At 42.0% G+C, this 22,066-nt stretch overlaps 1 protein-coding gene across 1 annotated transcript in view; it reads left to right on the top strand.

Moving 5' to 3' along the window:
- Positions 1 to 22,066, top strand: part of PTH2R (parathyroid hormone 2 receptor) — a 34,416-nt gene that overhangs the window by 1,996 nt on the left and 10,354 nt on the right. The window contains exons 2-8 of the mRNA XM_036422069.2: positions 7,484 to 7,586; positions 11,841 to 11,951; positions 12,074 to 12,195; positions 14,211 to 14,308; positions 16,360 to 16,549; positions 18,233 to 18,386; positions 21,778 to 21,838. Coding sequence (XP_036277962.1) covers positions 7,484 to 7,586; positions 11,841 to 11,951; positions 12,074 to 12,195; positions 14,211 to 14,308; positions 16,360 to 16,549; positions 18,233 to 18,386; positions 21,778 to 21,838 — 839 coding nt within the window. The remainder of the gene's footprint in view (positions 1 to 7,483; positions 7,587 to 11,840; positions 11,952 to 12,073; positions 12,196 to 14,210; positions 14,309 to 16,359; positions 16,550 to 18,232; positions 18,387 to 21,777; positions 21,839 to 22,066) is intronic.

Raw genomic sequence — 22,066 nt, 5'->3', positions numbered from 1 at the left:
TGCCAAATGTTCCCTCGTAGGCAAAACCGCCCCGGTTGAGAGACCCATTGCTTTAACTGCCTCCCATTTATATTTACAGATTAGGAATTGTACGAAATGACCGTTTGTGATATGTGTTGCATTTTTAGCTCTGCAAACAAAATCTGAAAGTTAAAGTGATTTGCATCGACACCTTTTCTGATCTTCAGTTTCTTCTTCTTTCCCAGCTCATATGTATATTTTGCAAAATGTTAACAGATTGGTAGGAAAAAATAAAGAGAACTCATCCAAGCAGAATTAGCTTGGGTGGAATAATTCTTTAATAGTCAAGAGACATTGGATCACATCACAAAATAGATGGCATAGACTAAAAAAACCTCTGTGGTTTTCGTTGGCAAAGATGCTGTCTTTGCCCGGCCGGCGTGGCTCAGTGGTTGAGCATTGATTCATGAACCAGGAGGTCATGGGACCCGGAACGCTGATTTCAAATTCTTCCTCTGCTAGCATGCACCCTCCCTGGCATTAAACTTGACCTCTGCTGTGCTCCGAGGAGGAGAAGCTCTTGTTCCTCCCTTCGTTGGGAAGAAAAGCAGAGCGTTTTCACCTGACATGCTTACATTCCATTTAATTGCCTGCCTTGAGCTTCAATTGGTTTCGAAACTAGAAACCATCTCCTTTCTTTCCTTTCTGTTTAGTTTTTGTTCTTTCTCTGAGTTATTCCTTAAACCTTTTAATGGCAGTGTGACTTTAGACAGTTCATTCCACTTCTTGGACTCTCCATTTCCTCCATTCTAAACTAGGGACAATAATGCCATTTATCTCACAGGATGTGAGAAAGCATGGAATTTAAAGACACAAAAAAACAAAACAAATGGTAGCCCCGCAGCTGTGGCTCAGTGGCTGAGTGTCAGCCCACGAAGCAATAAAAATATATTGGCCAGATACTATTGTGACAGACTTATGTGGATAATGAAGGTTCCTGAAGGCATATTGCTGCCTCTCCTTCATGAAACCATTGACATCGGGTGCAAACTGGCTGAAATTTCTTAAATGAGAATAATTTATACTCCCTGTCACTTTCCTGCTTATGCAATCAGGCCAGCTTCTGTGCTCCGTGAGGACACGTTTTTCGGTTATTTTGTGAAGACGTTTTTGAGAGTCAGTGTGTGTTTAACAATGCACTGGAACCAAGACTGTGGGCCCAAGACGATGAAGCCTGCACATCCTGTCACAGCCAGGAGGCTCTGCCCTCGAGCGGCACTCAGGCCTGGGATAAAAACAGCCTCAGCTCCTCCTTCCGGCGTGCAATTGGCTTCCTACTCTCCAGGTGACTGACATCTGGAAGCCACAGCAGCCAGAAGCTTCTGGTAGTCTTGTCAGCAGCACTTCTGAGGTCATTCCGTGTGGTGTGGCTGTGCACACGTTTGAGCAAAACTTCAGCACAGCCCTGGCCAGGGCGGCACAGTTGGTTGTGGGTTTGATTCCTGGCCAGGGCACATGCCTGGGTTGGGGGCTCGATGCCCAGTCGGGGCACATGTAGAAGGCAACCAAGAAATGTTCTTTCTCTCATTGATGTTTTATTTATTTATTTTTTATTTTTTTAATATATTTTATTGATTTTTGTACAGAGAGGAAGGGAGAGAGATAGAGAGTTAGAAACATCAATGAGAGAGAGTCATTGATCAGCTGCCTCTTGCACACCCCCTACTGGGGATGTGCCTGCAACCAAGGTACATGCCCTTGACTGGAATCGAACCCGGGGCCCTTCAGTCCCCAAGCCGACGCTCTATCCATTGAGCCAAGCCGGTCCCGGCATCTCACATTGATGTTTTAAAAACAAACAAATAATAAAACACACACACACACACACACACACAAAAGAAACCACAAAAAACTTAAGCACAATTTTTATGCTGATTAATTGAACTTTGAGAAATATCTAAGAACTAGATGAGACCTGGAGTAAGCCCATGTGCCTTTCCTGTAGCCTCAGAAATGCCTTTTGAAATTAATCCGAAAGATAGAGCCGACTTCTGGTTTCACCAGATTGGAAACATATCAGCAATGGTGTTTTGTTTGTGAGTCGATTGCGTTTTTCCCCTATCACTCACTGTGAACGTGTACTAAGTACCTGAGGGCCATATTGTTCCTCCTGACCTCCTGCCCACCAACCTCCCGACCTCCCCCAGGGCCAGATCCATGACTTGGATTCTTTTTGTATCTCTCTTCTGCCATTGTGTCTGTGCTTAGTATCTTCCCCATGGCTGGTCTCCAGATACTTGTAGAATAAAAATGCTCCACAGTCCTTGTTGCTAAGCCGGCACAAACAGTGTAGAATAAGTCGAGAGAAGTCTTTTCTGTGAACATAAGGAGGCATCCCTCAATTAAAATTCTCCCTCCCTGGGTCTCTTCATTTTCAGTTCAGCAAAACTGCAGGGTGCTCGTTGTGTGGCTCTCAAAGTGATGAAGACATGGCCCTGCCTCCCAAGAAGCTTTCACCCGGGAGACAGATTGCCAGTAATGCCTCTGATCTTGACTTTCATTTCCCCTCCTGCAGTCTCTATCCATTTTCCTTATTTCTGTGTCCAGTCTGCCTTTGCTTCCCCACAGTGTACAGTGTAGATGGCAGATCCTCGCTGGGGATGGGAAAGGCCTGTCGGACCTCTGCCCGAGGTTTCTCATGATCAGCGTTTTCTTTCTTTTTGCTTCAGTAAATGTATTCTGGACAAATATACTTAGAAGGTGGTAAAAGTATAGACGTGGTGATATCAGCAGTGGTAATGGTTACTGTTTATACAGTGTTCGCTATAAAGGCGCTTAATTAGGTACTCCTTATGGGTTATTTTCTTTAATCCTCACAACCACCTTATGAAGAAGGCCATGAGCATAGTTATGCCTCTCCAACATCCTGTTCTGTTCATCACTACTTGTGCGGCAAAGACAAGCACTGGTAAGGTGGTAGAATCAGGATACACTGAAAAAAAAATGCAACACTGCACATCTCTGCTTTCATGAATTTTACATTCTCTCTTTCTCCTGCAGCCCACGTTGCCTGTGGATTCACATACATGTGCCAAGAAATGTGACCTTGTTACTTCACGGTGGAGGTAGAAGTTGAGGTGCTCCAGCCAGCTACTGTTGACACCCAAGGGGCAGAGCTCCTTATTACTGATGGGTGGAGGTGTGAGTTCTGCTTACACATGGTCTCACCCCCACCACAATGGGGGGGGGGGGCTCATTGCTCCTGGATTGACTCCCCTCTAGGTCTTCTCTGACACTGCTCCAGGGGGGAGGGGGAGGGACACCTTGAGACTGCCAGGTTGGGGTGGAAGTACAGGATCTCAGCCTGGTCTCCTGAGGTGAGGGGACGGTGAGCAGCCTTGTTACAGACCCGTGTAGGTGGAAGTCCCAATTTGCTGTGAAACCACCATGGGGAGGGTGTCGGGGCACCTCCTTACAGCATCTCCTTAAACCTTTGTCTAGCTAGCCTTTGCTGGTGTGGATTGGGGTTGGATTGCGGTGTTTGGTTTGAGTTAATTACTCTCTAAAAGTTTTCTCTCTTGCCAGGCTGCCTCTTTTCTTTCTTTGCCCGTTTCTACAAATCCAAGTCAGGAACACATGAGACAAAAAGAAAACTCAAACAAAATTTCCACTGTATTGTTCTTCAGGTTCTGAGGTTCTTACTTGGTTTGTTTTCTGCTCTCCACTTTTGGAATCATCTTATGTTCATTTTATATATATAACTAGAGGCCTGATGCACGAACCTTGTGCACGGGGGTGGAAGGGAGCGGGGAATGGGTCCCTCAGCCCGGCCTGCACCCTCTCACAGTCTGGGAGCCCTCAGGGAAAGTCTGACTGGTGGCTTAGGCCTGCAGGGAATGTTAGTCGGACATCCTTAGAGCTGCTGCTGGGCTCACCAGCCATGAGCCTGGCTCAGAGCTTCTGGCTAGGCGGCGCTACCCGGCGGAGCACAATGACCACTAGGGGGCAGCTCCTGCATTGAGCATCTGCCCCCTAGTGGGTCAGTGTGCGTTATAGCGACTGGTCGATCTGCTGTTAGGTTGATTTACATATTAACCTTTTATTATATAGGCTGTCCAGAGTTTTTAGTTGTTCTTACTGGGAGGAACAGAGGAAATATGCCTATTCCATCACAACAGAAATCGAAGTTCCAGAATGCTTCTTTTTAAACATATCTAATTTATGAAGTAATTTTGACTTTAAAACAGAATAAATGTGAATATTGTCATTATGAGGATTCATATACTCTGACATTAACAATTAATATCTATAATGACAACTTTAGGTACTTCCAGTAGGATACACATGATCAAATTAGAGGTTCTTTTAGCTATCAAGTATGTGGTAACATTCAACATTTTATTTCAAATTGTAAATGATCGCTTGCCCAGGAAAAATTACTAACACCTATTTTTCTAAAAGTGCTGTTTTGTTTTGAATGCAATCATTGCTTTTAGTAACATTGAGTATGAACCATGCTCTTCTGTTTTAAATAAACTATGACTTTAATGCCTATGGTGATGAGCACTTGTATCTGTAACAAAGGAGGAAGAAAAGGCATTATAAAAGATGTTAAACATTTTCTTACTCCCACTTGAAATGACTAAAGATCAATTTAACAGACTGTGAATTAGCGCCCCCTGTCCTGGCCGGTGTGGTTCAGCTGGTCGAGCATCAGACCGTGCCCCAAAAGGTCTTGGGTTCCATTTGCAGTCAGGTCACATGCCCAGGTGACAGGCCTGATCCCCATTAGGGGTGCATGTGGGAGGCAACCAACTGATGTTTTTCTCTCACATCGATGTTTCTCTCTCTCTCTCTAAACACACACACACACACACACACACACACACACACTAGAAGACTGGTGCACGAATTCATGCACCAGGGGGCTCTCTAGGCCTGGCGTGTGGGATTGGGCTGAAACTGGCCCTCTGACATCCTCTGAGGGGTCCTGGATTGTGAGAGGGTGCAGGCCAGGCCAAGAAACCCCACCAGGGCGTAATTAGGACCGAGGAGGGATGTGGAGATTGGCCAGTCCAGGAGGGACTATGGGAGGGCTCCAGGGTGTGTCCAGCCCATGTCACTCAGTTCCAATTGGTTGGACCCCAACAGCAAACTAACCTACCAGTTGGAGTGTCTGCCTCCTAGTGGTCAGTGCACATCATAGCAAGCAGTTGAGTGGCCTTAGCATATCATTAGCATATTATGATTCAATTGGTTGAATGGTTGACTGGATGACCAGACATTTAGCATATTGGCTTTTATTATATAGGATACTAATCAAATTTGTGTCTAGATTAAACTGGCCATATTTCAAAAACAAAATACCTTCAGAAGCTGTAGTTTACATAATGCTTATGTTCTTGAAAAAGCTATCTCAGTAAAAGGGCCACATATGCATAGAAGAAAACAAAAATGTATTTGTTCAAGTAAAAATGGTAAAAGGAGTGATTTGAAATGTTCCTGTTTGATATTTAAATCAAATTTCTCTGAATCAAATTTATAGTTCTGAAATGTGCTTACAGCATGCCCCATATTTTCTAGGACTTAAGTCAAAGAAAGTAACTATTCAACTGAAAACAGCCAGAAAGAAACAGCACCCAAACAGCTTAATGTTGTCTGCCCTTCTGGAGAATGACTGGAGAAGTCAGTTTTCCATCTCACTCAGATGACTCATCTGTTTTAATTTCCTTCTCCTTTGAGGATATGTGAGACTTTATGGCTCACTTTTAGTTTGGCTACTTCTAACTCCGAATCTGCACTGTGTTAACCTTACAGTTAAATTCTGTTGTGTATGCCACCCCTCACAATTAGTTTTTTTATTATTCTCTTTTTTTTTCATGAAAACAAATTATTAAAATAAATATGGGCATTGAGCTATGAATAATATCCAACAACCTCCAAAACATTATTCATCTGATTGAGATATCCTTTACATTATATATTAGAAAATAATAAACTCATAATTTTCAGGATTAACATACATTTTTTTTTCACTAAAATTAGTTCTTATGATAGATATCCTTCATTTCAGTTTAACCTGCCTATCTATTATTTAAAACTATAATTATTAATAATCTCTAATTGTACTTTCTATGGCTAATAATATAAACATCTTTCAATTTTTAATTTTCAGTGCATAATGTAAATTAAATATGAAAAGGTTTGTTTTTCCATTTTTCTTAAATAAGCATTCTAGAGGATAAGTGTATTTGCAGACTGAAATTAAATATTTTAGATTTACAAAAGGTTGTGTTATAGGGAGTTTGCCACTTAGATAAACTCATAAGTTTCATTATTTCATTTGATTTAAGAATATCTAAGTCTCTAACTGAAACCTGAACTGCAAAGCTCTGGGCCGCATTATTGTTAATAATCCTACAGAACACATAGTGCTCAGTATTCTTTTCCTAGAAAATGGGTGGTCACTTGCAGGAAATTGTGGTTGCTTAAAATATATTTAGACATTTTTGATAACTCCCTTAAAGAGGTAGGGATTAATTTCTCTCTCCTTGAGTGAGAGTTGGTGACTCGCTTTTAACAAACAGAATGTGATGGGACTGGTCATGAGGGACACCTGAGATGATCACAGAAGGCCTTGTGGTTTCCCCTGGCCTTCTTCCTGGAATTGCTCACTCTTTGGAAGCCAGTTGACATGCTGTGAAGACACTCAAGCCCCCGTATGGAGAGAGCCCTCTGGTGAGGAGCCGAGGAGTCCTCCCATCAGCCATTGGGAAACTGAGGCCCCTGCCCATGCCACGGGAGAGGGCCATCTTGGAAGGGGATCCTCTGGTCCCAGTGAAATCTTCAGGTGACAACATCTATGGCTGATGTCTTCACTGCAGTCTCATTAGAGGCTCTCTTTTGAGCCAGTGATTTCCCAGTAATTTTTCAGTAGACTAAATTTAGTCATCTAGTCCATTGTCTTTCCTATTTTTTTTTTTTATTGATTTCAGAGAGGAAGGGAGAGGGAGAGAGAGACAGAAACATCAATGATGAGAGAGAATCATTGATCGGCTGCCTCCTACACTGGGATCTAGCCCACAGCCTAGGCATGTGTCCTGACTGGGCATCAGACCCTGACCTCTTGGTTCATAGGTCGAACATCAACCACTGAGCCATTGTCTTTCTGTGTGCCGTAACTGACACACTGCAGGAGAATTGATGAAATACTGCAGAAAATTTACCATCTGTTTGTTATTTTTTTCTAATTATATCACACATATTACCTAGTTATATTAAAAATGTCCTATTATGGGATTTTTTTCTTTAGGCAAATCAGGTAAAAGTAAGATTATCCTAAAATCTTATACATTGATGGATATTAGATTTTGATTCGGATAAAGGACTATTTCAAATAGCTTGATATCAAACCTTTCATTTTTGATTATATTAGAAGGTAAAATAGTGCAAGTTTGTACCATGGCTTAACAAAGGATTATGGGAATGTTTTCCACTGTTTATGTTTTGTTCATTTCCGCAGATGGATTCCGGTGGCACCGTTACTATGGAGGAGCAGATTGTCCTCGTGCTGAGAGCTAAAGCAGAGTGTGAACTCAACATCACAGCTCAGCTCCAGGAAGGAGGTAACGATGCTGAGAAAACCGTGTCCTCCTCTCGGCCCTACCCCAGTCCTTACCAAGACTGCAAATTCCCCGTACTTAATACCAGGAGACCCTCCTTGGCCATTCTGTTCCCACATGGAGGACTGAGTGGCAGAATAAGGCTCTTTTCACCTCTTTAACCCGCTAGCTTTCCCCTCCCTGTGGGCGGAGTAACTGATAGGTGAGTTTGGGGATATCGACTACTGCACTTGTTTCTTTGTCTCAGCATTTTAGCCGCTTCCCTGCGTTTGTTTCCATGTCTTGGTTAGAGCTGCTAATGTCTCCTTGAGTTGGTAGAGTGGCCTTGTGAGGTGGGAGTCCTATAGCGCCCAGTGGCAGTCTGGGTGCACCCTTTTGTGGGCTGTGAGCACAGTCTTGTTGTAGTTGAGACTTGATAGCTGTGGGTGTCACTGGGAGGATTGACCTCCAGGCCAACTGGCTGTGGGGACCAGCTGAGACTACAGTGTGAGAGCTGCTGTGCAGGAGACACCCCTATGGAGCAGGACTTGCTTCAGTGGGGCTTTGGTGCTCACGGAGTCTGCCTCTTGAGCGTGTCACTTATGGATGTGTAGAGTTGTAATCTGGTATGGTCTGGCACTGACCACTGGGTACACTGGCTCTTGGGTGTCCAGGGAGGTGCAAAGTCAGCCACTGCCTGGAGCCACTGAGCAGGAGCTACAGAGAGATTTGCAGATTCCTCCGCTTTGTATGGGATTTTGAAGTGCCCGGATGAGGCCCAGCTGTGAAGCAAGGCAGGCTGGTGCTGGTGCCAGGTCTTGGGCCTTTTATTGATAGGTTTTGACTTCCCTGACCCAGCTACAGCTTGTTTTGAGCAAGGACAGGCCATTGCTATGCAAAAGCTGCTGCACACAGCTTGGGTGGTGTTGTAAATTGGATGAGGCGTGGTCTTAGGGAATCATCAGGGCGGATCAAAAGGAAATGGTTGCCAGTCAGTTTTAGGACGGGGAGGTCCCAGCATAGGAACAATGATCCCTGTGAGCAACTCCATTTGGGAGAAAGCTGCCCCCGAGTTCCTGCCCCGATGCCAGACAATCCAGTTCCTTCTGGTGTCTGTGTCCCTCAGAATCTTGCCCTGGCACTTTACCCCTGGAGTCAGTGATACTGTTTGGTATGGTGTTATTAACCACAGAGGCAAGAAAGCTGGGAATCCCTGGAAAGGCAGCTTAACCCATTGGGGAGGGATGGAAGGAATATGAAAGAAACAGGAATTAGATGTGCAGAGGAGGAAGTAAAAGGCATTCCTGGCAGAGGGAAAGAGGACAGTTAAAGGCCAGCCGGTGTGAATCGGTCACACACTACAGGAGTGACACATACAAAGAGTAAATACGCTAGATTTAAACTTCTACCACCTAACATGTGTGAAGAGGTGAAACATAGGGCATTGCTGCCTACATTTTAGAGGGGCCACTTGCTACAAGAACACAAGTGTATTTTCAGCTTCAGTTTTTACAGATTGCAGGATAGGTATCTTCCTGATAGAGGGCTGGACAGTGCAGAGGAATAAGCATGCATGGTTTGTTAGACGCTGTGAAGGGACGGGAAGCCAGGTGGATGCTATCGAGATAAAGAAGAGCGTTTAGGGCGGAGCTGATGGTGTAAATGAGAAAACAAACACACAGCAGGCAGTGGTGGAGGAGGCAGGTACGCCTCAGAAGCTGAAGCTAGAGTGCTGAGCGCCGGGTGTGTGTGTGTGTGTGTGTGTGTGTGATAGTGAGAGCCCAGGCTTCTTTTGTGGACAAAGGGAGGCTGCTTCCAGGAAAAGGCTCTCTTCATGAGAACCGTGGGGGCGAGGGAGACGTTGTATTTATTTTTCACTGCTTCAGCCATTCACACAGCAGGTCACAGGTTTGTTCCCGTGTGATGTGGTGGACACAAGACGTTCATTTCAGGTTTATGCTGGAGTCCTTTATGTGGAGATCAGACGTTGGTGTGAGGTTCTATTGTGCTGACCATCCAAAACCGAACAAACGACATCATGAACGTCAGTGAGAACACACATCCCCAGCCAGAGTTAGTAATTGATAACTAAAACATGGAGAGCTGTCATGGCTAGCACCCCCAAAGGTGGCCACTCCCCAGTACCTGGTGTTGGGCCTGTATACGTCATGAGAAAGGAGCAATGCAGGTGGAATTAAGATTTTGGGCCCTAAAACAGGGAGGCTATCCTGGATTGTTTGGGTTGTTTGGATGGACCCACGGTACCCACAGGAGACCTTAAAAGTGACCAAGGAAGGCAGGAGGGTCACAGAAGAGGAGAGACCTGAACTGTGACGAGGACCCAGCCTGCTTTGCTCACTTTGAAGATGGATGAAGGGGATCATGAGCTAAGAAATGCAAGTGGCCGCTCGAAACTGGGAAGAGCCCTCAGCTGACAGCCAGCAAGGAAACAGGGACCTCCGTCCTCCGCCTGCAAGGAACTAATTCTGCTGACCATGGACGTGAGCGAGGAGACAGCTTTTCCCCCAAAGCCCCCTGAAAGGGATGCGGCCCTGCCCAGACCTTGACTTTGGCCATGTGGATAGAAAGCAGAGATCCGGCCAAGCTGGCTGGACGCCTGAGGTAGACACAGTGAGATAACAAGCCTGGGTCATTTGAAAACACTAAAGATGTGGTAATTTGTGAAGGCGGCGATAGAAAATGAAAACAGCACTGGTGAACTTGGTCTCTTTTGGGGAAGTCAGGGTCTGACATGGCTGATAGGCTTTCTTCTTAGCAGCTCAACGCACAGCTAGGAGAGGCCCTGAAAATAGTACTCACCCTACCGAAGCTGGTTTGGCTCAGTGGTAGAGCGTCAGTCTGTGGACTGAAAGGTCCCAGGTTCGATTCTGGTCAGGGGCATGTACATTGGTCGTGGGTACATCCCCAGTGGGGGGTGTGCAGGAGGCAGCTGGTCGATGTTTCTCTCTCATCGATGTTTTTCTAGCCCTCTATCTTGATCTCTTCCTCTCTGTAAAAAATCAATAAAATATATTAAAAAAAAATAGTCCTGACTCTGACTGAATGTTCAGTCCCTGTCACTTGCTGGATGGTGAATGCATGAAACAACACAGACAAAATCATCTACCCTGCCATTCAAGAAAACAATAATCAAATAACAACATTGGAAGGTGAAAAAGACACCAGGGGAGGCGATAAAGAGTGTGTTGGGAAGTAATTTCAAATGGGAAAGTTGACTCTGAAGTTGAAGTTTGGGTAAAAGGCTGTAGGTGAGGGAATGAGCCTTGTGGCTCTTTGGGGAGAATTGGTTGAGTTCCTGGAAGAGATAGGGGGTTGGGGGAGCCTTTAGCGGGAATTGAGTTCGGGAAGATAAGTTAGAGGGGAGGGCAGATCCCGCCAGAGACCAAGGGCGTGGTCATGCTGGTGGCCATGGAGGTCTGCGAAGTGAGAGGGTTCTGGATGCATCTCGGGAAGAGTAGAGCTTGTGAGGATTTTGTTTGAGATGAGTGTAAAGGCACTGATTGGTAAAGGCAAACCCAAATCTTGGAGTATACCTCTGAAGTTCAATCTATTTCATAGGTTATATTTTTAATAGCAATTAAAAAAAAATCTAGGGTAAGAAATATAGCTACAACTACGCTGGTTGGAAGAATTTTACTTCTGAAGTTCACAATGAATTCTAATGTTCCTCATATATTATACTGGAAGCCCGATGTGCAAAGATTTGTGCAAGAGTGGGCCTTCCTTTCCCTGGCTGTCAGCACTGCCTTTCCCCCCCACCCCGGAGCTGCCTCTTTCTGCTCTGGCGACTCCTTCGCATGCTGCCCAGAGGCCCTGAGTGGCTGGGGGGGTGAGCAGAACACCTGGGTCGTCGCCCTGCCCCTACCTGCTTAGTGCCTGCATATGCAAATTAACCCGACAGCTTTGTTGGGCTAATTTGCATACTCACTCCTGATTGGCTGGAGGGTATCATGAAGGTACAGCCAATTTGCATCTTTCTCTTTTATTGGTGTAGATGCTATAACTCATTAATATTGGCATAATAAAAATATTTTTAATATATGCAAATTAAATGTTCTTATCAATGGCCCCAATGAGGCTAAGTGGATGAATTTTGGGATATTTGCACCCTATCTACCTCATTCTAGTTTCCAAAATTATCAGTTCTTTTTATTTTTTGCTCAGGCAGTGGCTTGGAATTTTGTATTTTGGATGCGTTTACTCTCTGGTTCTCACGGCATTTTTGTATGTGTGACTTTTAATTTCCTTTTTCATCAGAGGGAAATTGTTTTCCAGAATGGGATGGACTCATTTGTTGGCCCAGAGGAACAGTGGGGAAAATATTGGCTGTCCCCTGCCCTCCTTATATTTATGACTTCAATCATAAAGGTATGGGGTTTTTCTGAAGTGGGTAGTTTGGAACAAAATTTACCATTTATTTTTATTTTTATGTTTGTAATGGACTCAAAGAGACCTGAGCACTTTCACTGTTTCTCTTCGTGTCTTTACAGGAGTGGCTCTGCGACGCTGTGGCCCCAATGGAACGTGGGATTTTGTACACAGTTTAAACAAAACCTGGGCGAATTATTCAGATTGCCTTCGCTTCCTTCAGCCAGATGTCAGCCTAGGGAAGGTAGTGGTAATTTTTTATTTTATTTTTTTTTGTGAACCCCTAAGGGAAAACAGAATAACGATTTTTATGCCGTTTTTGATTGTCAACCATTATATGGAAAAACCCTTTTATTCCTAAGACAACAAAGATCATAAAAGATAAAAACAAGGTTGTCATCTTTTCAGATACCTGGTTAAGGAAAAGTATTTTCTTTAGGTTAGAGCTACTTGGCTGAGACATACAGATATGCTTATATATATGTGTCTCGGTGTGTATTGTTTCATTACATGATGTTTACATTACATTATGTATAAAGATTTAAAGAGGTAATCAGGGACACGATGCATGATTTCTCTTGATTACCTGTAAATGGCTGCATCTCATCTCGCTCTGTATTCCAGGAGGAGCTTTGTATGTTAGAGATAAGTATTTCCCATTTCCTAAGATTTACCAGTGTTTGATTCATTAGTATGTGAAAGATTAGAGTTGTGGAATTAAGGAGGCTTGGGGCATCCTATAGGTCTTTCAGCATAATACCAAATTTTACACAGAACCAGACATGCAGTGTTGGCCAGAGTGACACAGCTCACTGGTGGCAGGCCTAAAGCAGAGCCCTGATCCGCAAATCCCTCATCAGTGCTGTTTCTAGGGCAGTAATTGTATGAAAACTTTGAAACTTGTAGGTACGGTAGTTACTTTTAAGTTATACATGCTGCTTTACAAGTCATGCTTAGCCCAACCTGGGTGGCTCAGTGGTTGAGCGTGGACCCATGAACCAGGAGGTCATGGTTTGATTCCTGGTCAGGACACACATGCCTGGGTTGCGGACTCAATCCCCACTAGAGGGCGCGCAGGAGGCAGCAAATTGCTGTTCTTTCCAGTCGATGTTTCTATCTTTCTATTCCTCTCCCTTCCCCTCTCTCTAAAATAAATAAAAATATACTTTCAAAAAGTCATGCTTAAACTCCTATTACTCAGACCTCACGTGTAACGTGCGTGATGACAAAATTATAGAGCTAGGAAATAGATGAATGGTTGCCAGGTGTTCGGACGGTGAGGAGGAGGAGGGTAGGTCTGACAGTAAAGGGACAGCACGAGGGAGATCTCTGTGGTGATGGAATAGTTTACTGTCGTGATTGCACTGATGGTCATTGAAATTTACATGCGTGTTAAAATGACATAGAGCTATGTACACACAAGTTGCACCAACGTCAAATTCCTGGTGTTGGTATTTTGGTCTAATTATGTTAGATGTAACCCCTGGAGGATTCTGGGTAAAAGGTATATTTGACCTTTCTTACTATTGTTTCCACTTCTTTTGAATTTATAATTTTTTTTAAAAAAATAAAAGATTAAAAAGGAATGAATCATTGATTCATGCAATACCACTTATCTAAGCAGTATGTTGATGAAAATGGTATATGCTATTAATTCTAAGGACTCCATGAACAGTCAAAAAGTATGTGAAATACATGAATAGATAAGCAATTTATGGTGCCAGAAATTGGAACAGAAGTTAGCTGGGGGTTGATGGTGGGTGATTTTTGACTTGCAGGGGTCACAATGAACTTGGTTTGTCAAAACCCTTCTTGCTTTTTTTTAAAGGCTTTTACATTTTAGTTCATGTAAATTACTGCTCAATAAGAAAGTTAAAGAAAGCTAGAAATAACATTCCAAAAAATTACATATTCTTTTTTTTACCAGTTTCCTCTTAAAATAGTCTTGTAACATGTGTTTTGTTTACTTCATATACCATTTTATTTACTTCAGATATACAATTCTAGTTAGTGAAAATGAACAGTACAAAAATATAAGAAGGAAATATTGCAACATTCAGTTTGACCTCACTTAAGCAATAAGAAATGACAGATATTGTTCTCACATCTTTAACCCTGACTTGAATTTAAGACATAAGAGGGGACCAGAAGGATAATCTATAGTATTTTAGGAATTTGATAACACATTGGCTCCCTCTAAACAGGTGAAAGCATGATTTTTTCAAACCTACTTTTCTAATTAAATCTCTCCCTCTGCAGCAAGAATTCTTTGAACGCCTGTATGTCATGTACACTGTGGGATACTCCATCTCCTTCGGCTCCCTGGTTGTGGCTATTCTCATTATTGGTTACTTCAGGTGAGCGATTCCCATTCTCATTATTATCCATCGAAGACACGGAGGTCTCACAATTTGTGTCCCCAAATACTTTTCCTAACACAAGTTTCTGAATTCACCCTAGTGTTATTATATGACTTGACTCTGACAATTTATTTTTATGAGAAATTCATGGTTTGGTTTAACAGTGGATTCTTTCTATATAATTATTTTATATATAACTAGAGGCCCGATGAACGAAATTTGTACAAGAGTAGGCCTTCCTTCCCCCCCCAGGCTTCCTTCACCGGCTTCCCTCTGGCGCCTGGGACCTGGGCTTCCTTCTAGTCGCTGGCAGGCAACTGGGACAAAGGCTTTCCTCGTAGCCCCAGCTTCATCCAGAAGGTTGTCTGGAAGGACATCTGGTCTAATTAGCATACTACGCTTTTATTATTTTAGATTGCTGTACTATACAGAAAATATTACGTACAAATTTCAGAAACTCTTCTGTTTCACAAAACGAAATACTCCTTTATTAGGAGAGCAAATAGTGTTGAGTCTCAATAATCAAAACCTACTTATAGACTGGGATGGAAATAGTTGCCATGTACACTTGGCCAAATACTGCTCACCTGTGAAGAGTCAACCTGAGAGGACCATCTGGGCACAATGGACATAAATAGCACATTAATATTGTAATATCTAAATTTAGCTCATTCCTTTTTCTTTAAATATATTTTTATTGGTTTCAGAGAGGAAGGGAGAGAGAGAGATAGAAACATCAATGATGATAGAGAATAATTATCGGCTGCCTCCTGCATGCCCCCTACTGGGGATCAAGCCTGAAACCCAGGCCTGTGCCCTGACTGGGAATTGAATCCTGACCTCCTGGTTCCTAGGCTGATGCTCAACCACTGAGCCATGCTGGGCTAAATTTAGTTTGTTCTTATTTGACCTTCCCATCCTCTGTTAAAAAACAGCAAAAGAGATCATTGGATTACAAATGTTCTTACCCCCTTACACTTGGGTATTTTGTCTCTGGAAGAGAAGTAGTATTAGTGTGTTTATTACACAGGAAAGCTGTGTTTTCTTACCGTCAAGCAATAGGAGAGCTGAGCCTTTTTGACCAGATCATACCACAGTTTTCCTGAGTTTTTTTTTCTTTTTCTTTTCATCACACTTGAAGAAAAACTCTTTTTGGAGTTAGCTTTCTGCATTGGAAATTAGTGTGATAATATCTAAAATACTAAGCATGTTACTGATTAATTTGTGTCTATGATCCTTTTGTAATCCCGAAGATTTTTATGTTAAAACTAGAGGCCCATTGCAGGAAGATTCCTGCAATAGGGCTTCCTGCCACGGTCGCTGCCCTGCCTGCTTCCCCCCTTTCTCCCTGGCCCACCTGCTTCCTTCCCTTCTCCCTTGCCCCTCTCGCTTCTCCACAGCTTCAATCCCTTCTGCAGCGCTTGGCTTCTTTCTATGCTGCCTTCAGTAACCTTGCTCTGACCTGGGTATGCAAATTAACCGTCATCTTGATGGGGTTAATTTGCATACACATCCTGATTGGCTGGTGGGTGTGGCTTGTAGGCATAGCGAAGGTATGGTCAATTTGCATGTTTCTCTTTTATTAGTTAGGATGAGATTGTTTCCTCTCCAACATGTCTAGAAAATAAAATTGTGGAACACTATCACAATCTTACATTTTCTTACGGAGAAAGTATTGAAATGTGGAACTTCCAGTTTTGATAATGTTTATCTCTGTTCAGTGGTTCTCCATTAACCATTTATTACTTCAATATACAATATGATAGAATTCTCTGGTATAATTTAGTATACTACAATATTTAACACTGCAAAATCTGGATGATCATGGTAGCAGTTAAGGATTCATTTGAAATTAATTCTCAAAAAGTTACATTTTAGTTTTTGATCCCAGTTGTTTCCATTGGAAATATATGAGAATGGGCTTCTGTCTTTGTTCAGGTTTATTATATTTTCCTCTGTTCTGGGGAGGAGCTTGGGCAAGCTTGTGTATTTTCTTTGCCCCTTTCTGTTCTCATCCAAATCTATAACTGATTATTTTCTCTCCATAGGCGATTGCACTGCACTAGGAACTATATCCACCTGCACTTATTTGCATCTTTCATGCTGAGAGCTGCAAGCATCTTCATCAAGGACAGAGTGGTCCATGCTCACATGGGGGTCAAGGAGCTGCAGTCGCTGATGATGCAGGATGACCTCCAGAATTTCATGGCTGCGCCTTCCATGGGCAAATCACAATATGTAAGTGTTCTCACCATTTCCTCTCAGTACATAAGTAAAACACTACAGCCCGCTAAATGTGTGTTATATTGTTTTGGCTTGTCTTATCTGTGGACTTCCTGAAATAGATGACCAATTTGTGTACTGATGCTTCCTATCTCAATTCTGTCCTCAACTCTCATGCCTAATTATTCATTCAAGAGTATTCTGGGACAGAAAGTGCAACAAACACATGATCAGAATGGCACTTAATGTATGACCCGTAGCAGCTGTCACCACTCGCAAAAATAAAAAACCCACTTGCAAACCCAGAAGTTTAGAACGTAAAAGCCCATGATATTCAGTTCCTCTATTGTAGACTCAAACTGACTTCCATGGTACTTGATTCTGCTGTTAAATGTCCTCGTGTTACTTATTAAATAGGATCACCCTATATTTCAGTTACCGTATTTTTCGGACCATAAGACGCACTTTTTTCCCCCCAGAAGTGGGGGGAAAAAGTCCCTGCATCTTAAGGTCCAAATATAGCCTACACATATACTTTAAAAAAAAAGTTTTTTTATTTGCCCGGCTCTGTGTGGTCTCTGTGTGCTTGCCCGGCTCTAAAATGGTTCTAAATGCTACTGTTTACTTTACAGGGTTGATTACATGTGTTTATGACTGTGATGTTGGGTTTTAATGCACATAAAATATTTTAGGACACTATTTGTTTCAGAATCTTTTTTTCTTCATTTCCCTTCTCTAAAAACTGGTGCGTCTTATGGTCCGGAGCGTCTAGTGGTCCGAAAAATACGGTAATTAGATCCTTAAAGCAACATATTTGGAAATGAGGTATAGTTAATTGATGTGAATTAATGACTTATCTGTGTCTTTGCTCTTTGCCTTGTAGCTTTGTATTCCATGCTGCTTCTGATTCTAGACTGGCTTTGTGACTTGTTTTATATAATAGAAGGAAGTAGATGTGATAGTGTGCCACCTGAGGGCAGACCTGTATGCACAAGCCTAGTCAACCAAGATCAGCTGAGCCTGGCACAGATCAGCAGAATCACCTAGATTCATAAGATGTTTTAAATGTTTATTGTTTTAAGACATTAGCTTTTGGGGCATTAAAAAAAAAAAAAAGAAGAAAGAAAGAAAAAGACCAGAAAATAAATACATTTATGGTAGAATAATAGATAATCAAACCTATAATCTTAAAAATGCTATGTTAAAATAATTTTTTTCCAGTCTCTTTCAAAAGCTTTGGCCTTCCTATGTACAAGAGACATCCTATATAATAAAAGGCTAATATGCAAATTGACCCAACGGACCGACTGATCGCTATGACAAGCACTGACCACCAGGGGGCATACACTCAATGCAGAAGCTGCCCCTGGTGGTCAGTGCGCTCCCATAGGGGGAGTGCAGCTCAGTTAGAAGCCAGGCTCATGGCAAGCACAGTGGAGGTGGTGGGAGCCTCTCCCGCCTCAGGCGCAGTGCTAAGGATGTCCGATTACCAGCCTGGGTTGCAGGCTGGGCTGAGGGATGCCTCCCCCCCACCTTTCCCCTCTACTCCCCCCGTCCCCCCAGTTCATGAATCTCATATACCGGGCCTCTAGTAGATTATAAAAAGAAAAATGAATAATTGCTTTTCAGTCGTCTAATATTGGCATTCGATGCAATTAGGAGTTCTAATCTGATGCAATTCTGGTTTATTTGTGACAGATTGGGTGCAAGATTGCTGTTGTGCTGTTTATTTACTTCTTGGCTACAAACTACTATTGGATCTTGGTGGAAGGTCTCTACCTGCACAGTCTAATCTTTGTGGCTTTCTTTTCCGACACCAAATACCTATGGGGCTTCACCTTGATAGGCTGGGGTAAGGAAATGACTCTTTTTCTTTTAACCTGCATGATGGACTTCAGAACTTTCTGTCATGCCTATCCTTAACATTCTTTCAGCGATTTTCCTGAAATAATCTTTCTTTCTCTTTCATTGTTCATGTCTGTAATCCTCTCGGTGGCACCAACCTTAGTGGATGGCTAGTGTTCTTAGGCCACATTCTTGAGAGGATTTTTTGGTGGAACCATAAGGGAACCACCTTGTTAGCCATGTACAATGACAACTGCTCCGTTCACAGCTTATTCAGTGTCCTGAGTTAGCAATGGTTTCATCCTCAAATTTTTAATTTTTTTAATTTTAAGCTATAATGGTTCATCATTGACTTGTGTTTCTAGGTTGTATGATGAAAATGCCAGAAAGGAATTTATAAGATTATCTTGACTGCGTGTAACAATACAAACTACAAACTAATTATGTAGATTGACCTTATCTTTTAGATGGAAATAATTCAGCTCACATTTCAAAACTGCCTCATCAGACAAGAGGGATTTTTGGATGAGGGACTAATGCAACATGACTGGAGAAAAGGATGTTGGTTAAAATTAAAGAGAACTTAAAACTCACCTGTGGTTAATGATGAAAGTTTTAAGATGAACAATTGCGTATTGCAATTGCTATTTTAACATTTAAAATATGAAGTGCTCAGCATAGGAAAAAAATGAAGTAGGTGGCTCAAAATCAAATTTGAAGATTTTTTTTCCCCCTTCCAAAATTTGAATATTTCTTGGCCTATTTTGCCTTAAAATTGTTTTAACATTAGAAAATGCGAAGTGAGGAATATTGAATTTCCTTCTAGTTAGTTAATAACCTTTAAGAAGACAAAGGGTCACCTGGCCAGTGTGGTTCAGTGGTTGAACATAGACCTATGAAGCAGGAGGTCACGGTTCTATTCCCGGTCAGGGCGCATACCAGAGTTTTGGGCTCAATCCCCAGAGTGGGGTATGCAGGAGGCAGCAAATCATCTCTATCTCTTCCTTTCTATCTTTCCCTCTCCCTTTCTGAAATCAATAAAAATATATTAAAAAGAAGACAAAGGGTCAACTTACTATAACACTTCATTTATTCTGAAATAATGATTGTCATGAATAAAGTTTTATTTCGGAAGGGAGCTTGTCAGCTTAAAGGCTCTCCCATCTCTTTAACTAGCAGTTACTGGGCGGGGGGGGGGGGGGGGGGGGGGGGGGGGGATTGCATTTTTTCAGGGTACTTTGAAATTTTTTGGACAGCTTTTGGTAGTTTGACTTCAAGTCAAAATTATATCTGTGTACCGACATAATTACTAGATGTCGGCAAAGATTGGTTATTAATAGCAAATTTAACAATAAGTGTAGGCATTTGTCTGAATTAGTTTCTTTTTCTTTTTGGATTTCTACAGCACTGGTCACACTTGTAATAAATTCTTTTTCCTCTATTTACTTATTGGTTTGATCGCTAACTTCCCCATCAACTCTTATTTGTGCTATATCAGTCAAGTCTGTCCTTCCTTATAGTCAGGACTTTGCTTCACTGAAAGCCAGGAAACGAGTTAAGTCTTTCTATGAAAAAGAGAATTTTCAGTGAGCTTCTATGCGAGTATGAGTTTCTTACACTTTTTTTTTTTTTTTACAACTTTAATTAATTTGTCCACAAAAATTTTGGCATAGGAATGATAGCTACAGTAGGTAAGCATCATTCCTTGAACTTGTTTTATCAAATCATTTAAAAGCATACATGACAGCAAGTAGGATTTATATGAAAAGTCACTTTGAAAAATAATTTTTATGTGAAATACGTGCTCATTCAACCATAATTTAAAAACACTAATAACCAGTCTTTATAGCATTATTATTCTAGAGTTGGTCTATCTTCTGACTCCCTCTCTTTTGAACTCTATTTTTCAAACAAGTAAATGCTCTAGCTTAGGGCATTTACAGTTAAAAGAACAGTGATATTCTTTGAAGAATCTCTCTCTACTACTCAAACATAGTATTTATCAAAGTCAATAGCTATTTGTTTAGTAGACTTTTCCCCCCTCGTTTCAACACAGAGAATCTGATTTTAAAACATTTTTATTTCTTATCATTTTTCCAAATTCCTATGAGGAAAATAATGATAAAAAACATTGCAGTTGCCTTGCCAGGATCATTTGCTAGAATAATTCACAGCGAGCCCAGCTTCCTCCTTTCTTTCGATGAGCTGATTTGTTGGCTTCACCGGGGAAGAGAGCTTGCTTGGATTCCTTTGTTATTCATTTGGAACCAATCATTATAGCTTTCAGCTCTCCTCAGCGGGGTGTGGAGTTACATCACTTATATCCATTTTGCTGATTTTTAACAATCAGTTGGGAGGGAAGGAAGTGACAACCTAAAGAGGAGCAGATGCCGCTGTCGGACCTTTAGTAAATTGAAGGCAAATATTTAAAACGACTGTTTTTACACATCGTTATTACAAAACAAGGTATAGAGAGGAGTAAAGGCAAATACTGATAACTATGTTTTGTTTTTTTCTTCTTTCAGCCAACCTCATTCTTCATGTTTCCCACCTCTGACTCAGTTTCCTCATAAATGTGGCACTTTATACTTGGTTCCATTTTGTTCTTTCAACCACACATTTAAAAAATATAGTTAATTCTACACTTAAAAGGTGTTGTTAGTCTTGTTTCTTTATCCTTATTAAGTGTAATTTACCTCTATATCAGCAGCCATTCTTAATTTTCAGCTGTCAAGATGAATTGTCAGAATGTACATATCATGTAAAAGTACCTTTCCCGGTTATCCTGTGTACACATGTTCCCATTGTCAGGCTTGTAGGTAGAATATTTTCATGTTCTGTATTCTCTGAAAACAATCAGGAGGAGGCACTACATATCCGGTTTCATTATTTCTGTGTAACGTGACTTCAATCCAGTCAACATTATTTGATCATCCATTTGGCAGGAAGTACAATTGAAATATGGAGATATGTGTAGGGATACCACACGTAGGAAGCACACAGTGTGACCCTTTAGTTTATGTTGTATTTTGTTTGCCTGTTCTGATAATATGTGTTATATTCAAAATGCACCAACCACGGCCTGCTTCTGGCCCCAGGAACTTCAGTCCACTCCCAGGAGAGCTTGATCTCACATTCACATCTCTCAAATGAAAATTGGGCCAACCTTCGTTCATCCTCAGACTTTTGGGAGCGCGTCACCTCCCTGGATTGGCTCACTTCTCAAATGGACAACATGCAAATGAGAACTTTCCTTGTTCACATAGTAACATGTTTCCATGCCTGTTTTCCCTCTCTTCAGTTTAATAGTACATTTTTATGTGTGATGAATATAAGAAAAAAAATCTCTTAATCTTAAAAAACAACAACATGGTCTCTGAGTTCTCTTCTGATTGCAGGGTTCCCTGCAGTGTTTGTTGCAGGCTGGGCTGTGGCAAGAGCAACCATGGCTGATGCAAGGTGAGTGGGAAAGAAGGGGTAAACGGCCGACACCAGTTTGGCTCAGTGGATAGAGCGTTGGCCTGTGGACTGAAAGGTCCCTGGTTCGATTCCGGTCAAGGGCATGTACCTTGGTTACGGGCATATCCCCAGTAGGGGGTGTGCAAGAGACAGCTGATCGATGACTCTCTCTCATCGATGTTTCTAGCTCTATCTCTCTCCCTTCCTCTCTGTACAAAATCAATAAAA

Source organism: Pipistrellus kuhlii, unplaced genomic scaffold (genome assembly GCF_014108245.1).
Source record: "Pipistrellus kuhlii isolate mPipKuh1 unplaced genomic scaffold, mPipKuh1.p scaffold_m20_p_7, whole genome shotgun sequence".
Classification (NCBI taxonomy): Eukaryota; Metazoa; Chordata; class Mammalia; order Chiroptera; family Vespertilionidae; genus Pipistrellus; species Pipistrellus kuhlii.
This window is presented reverse-complemented; position numbering and strand designations above follow the sequence as displayed.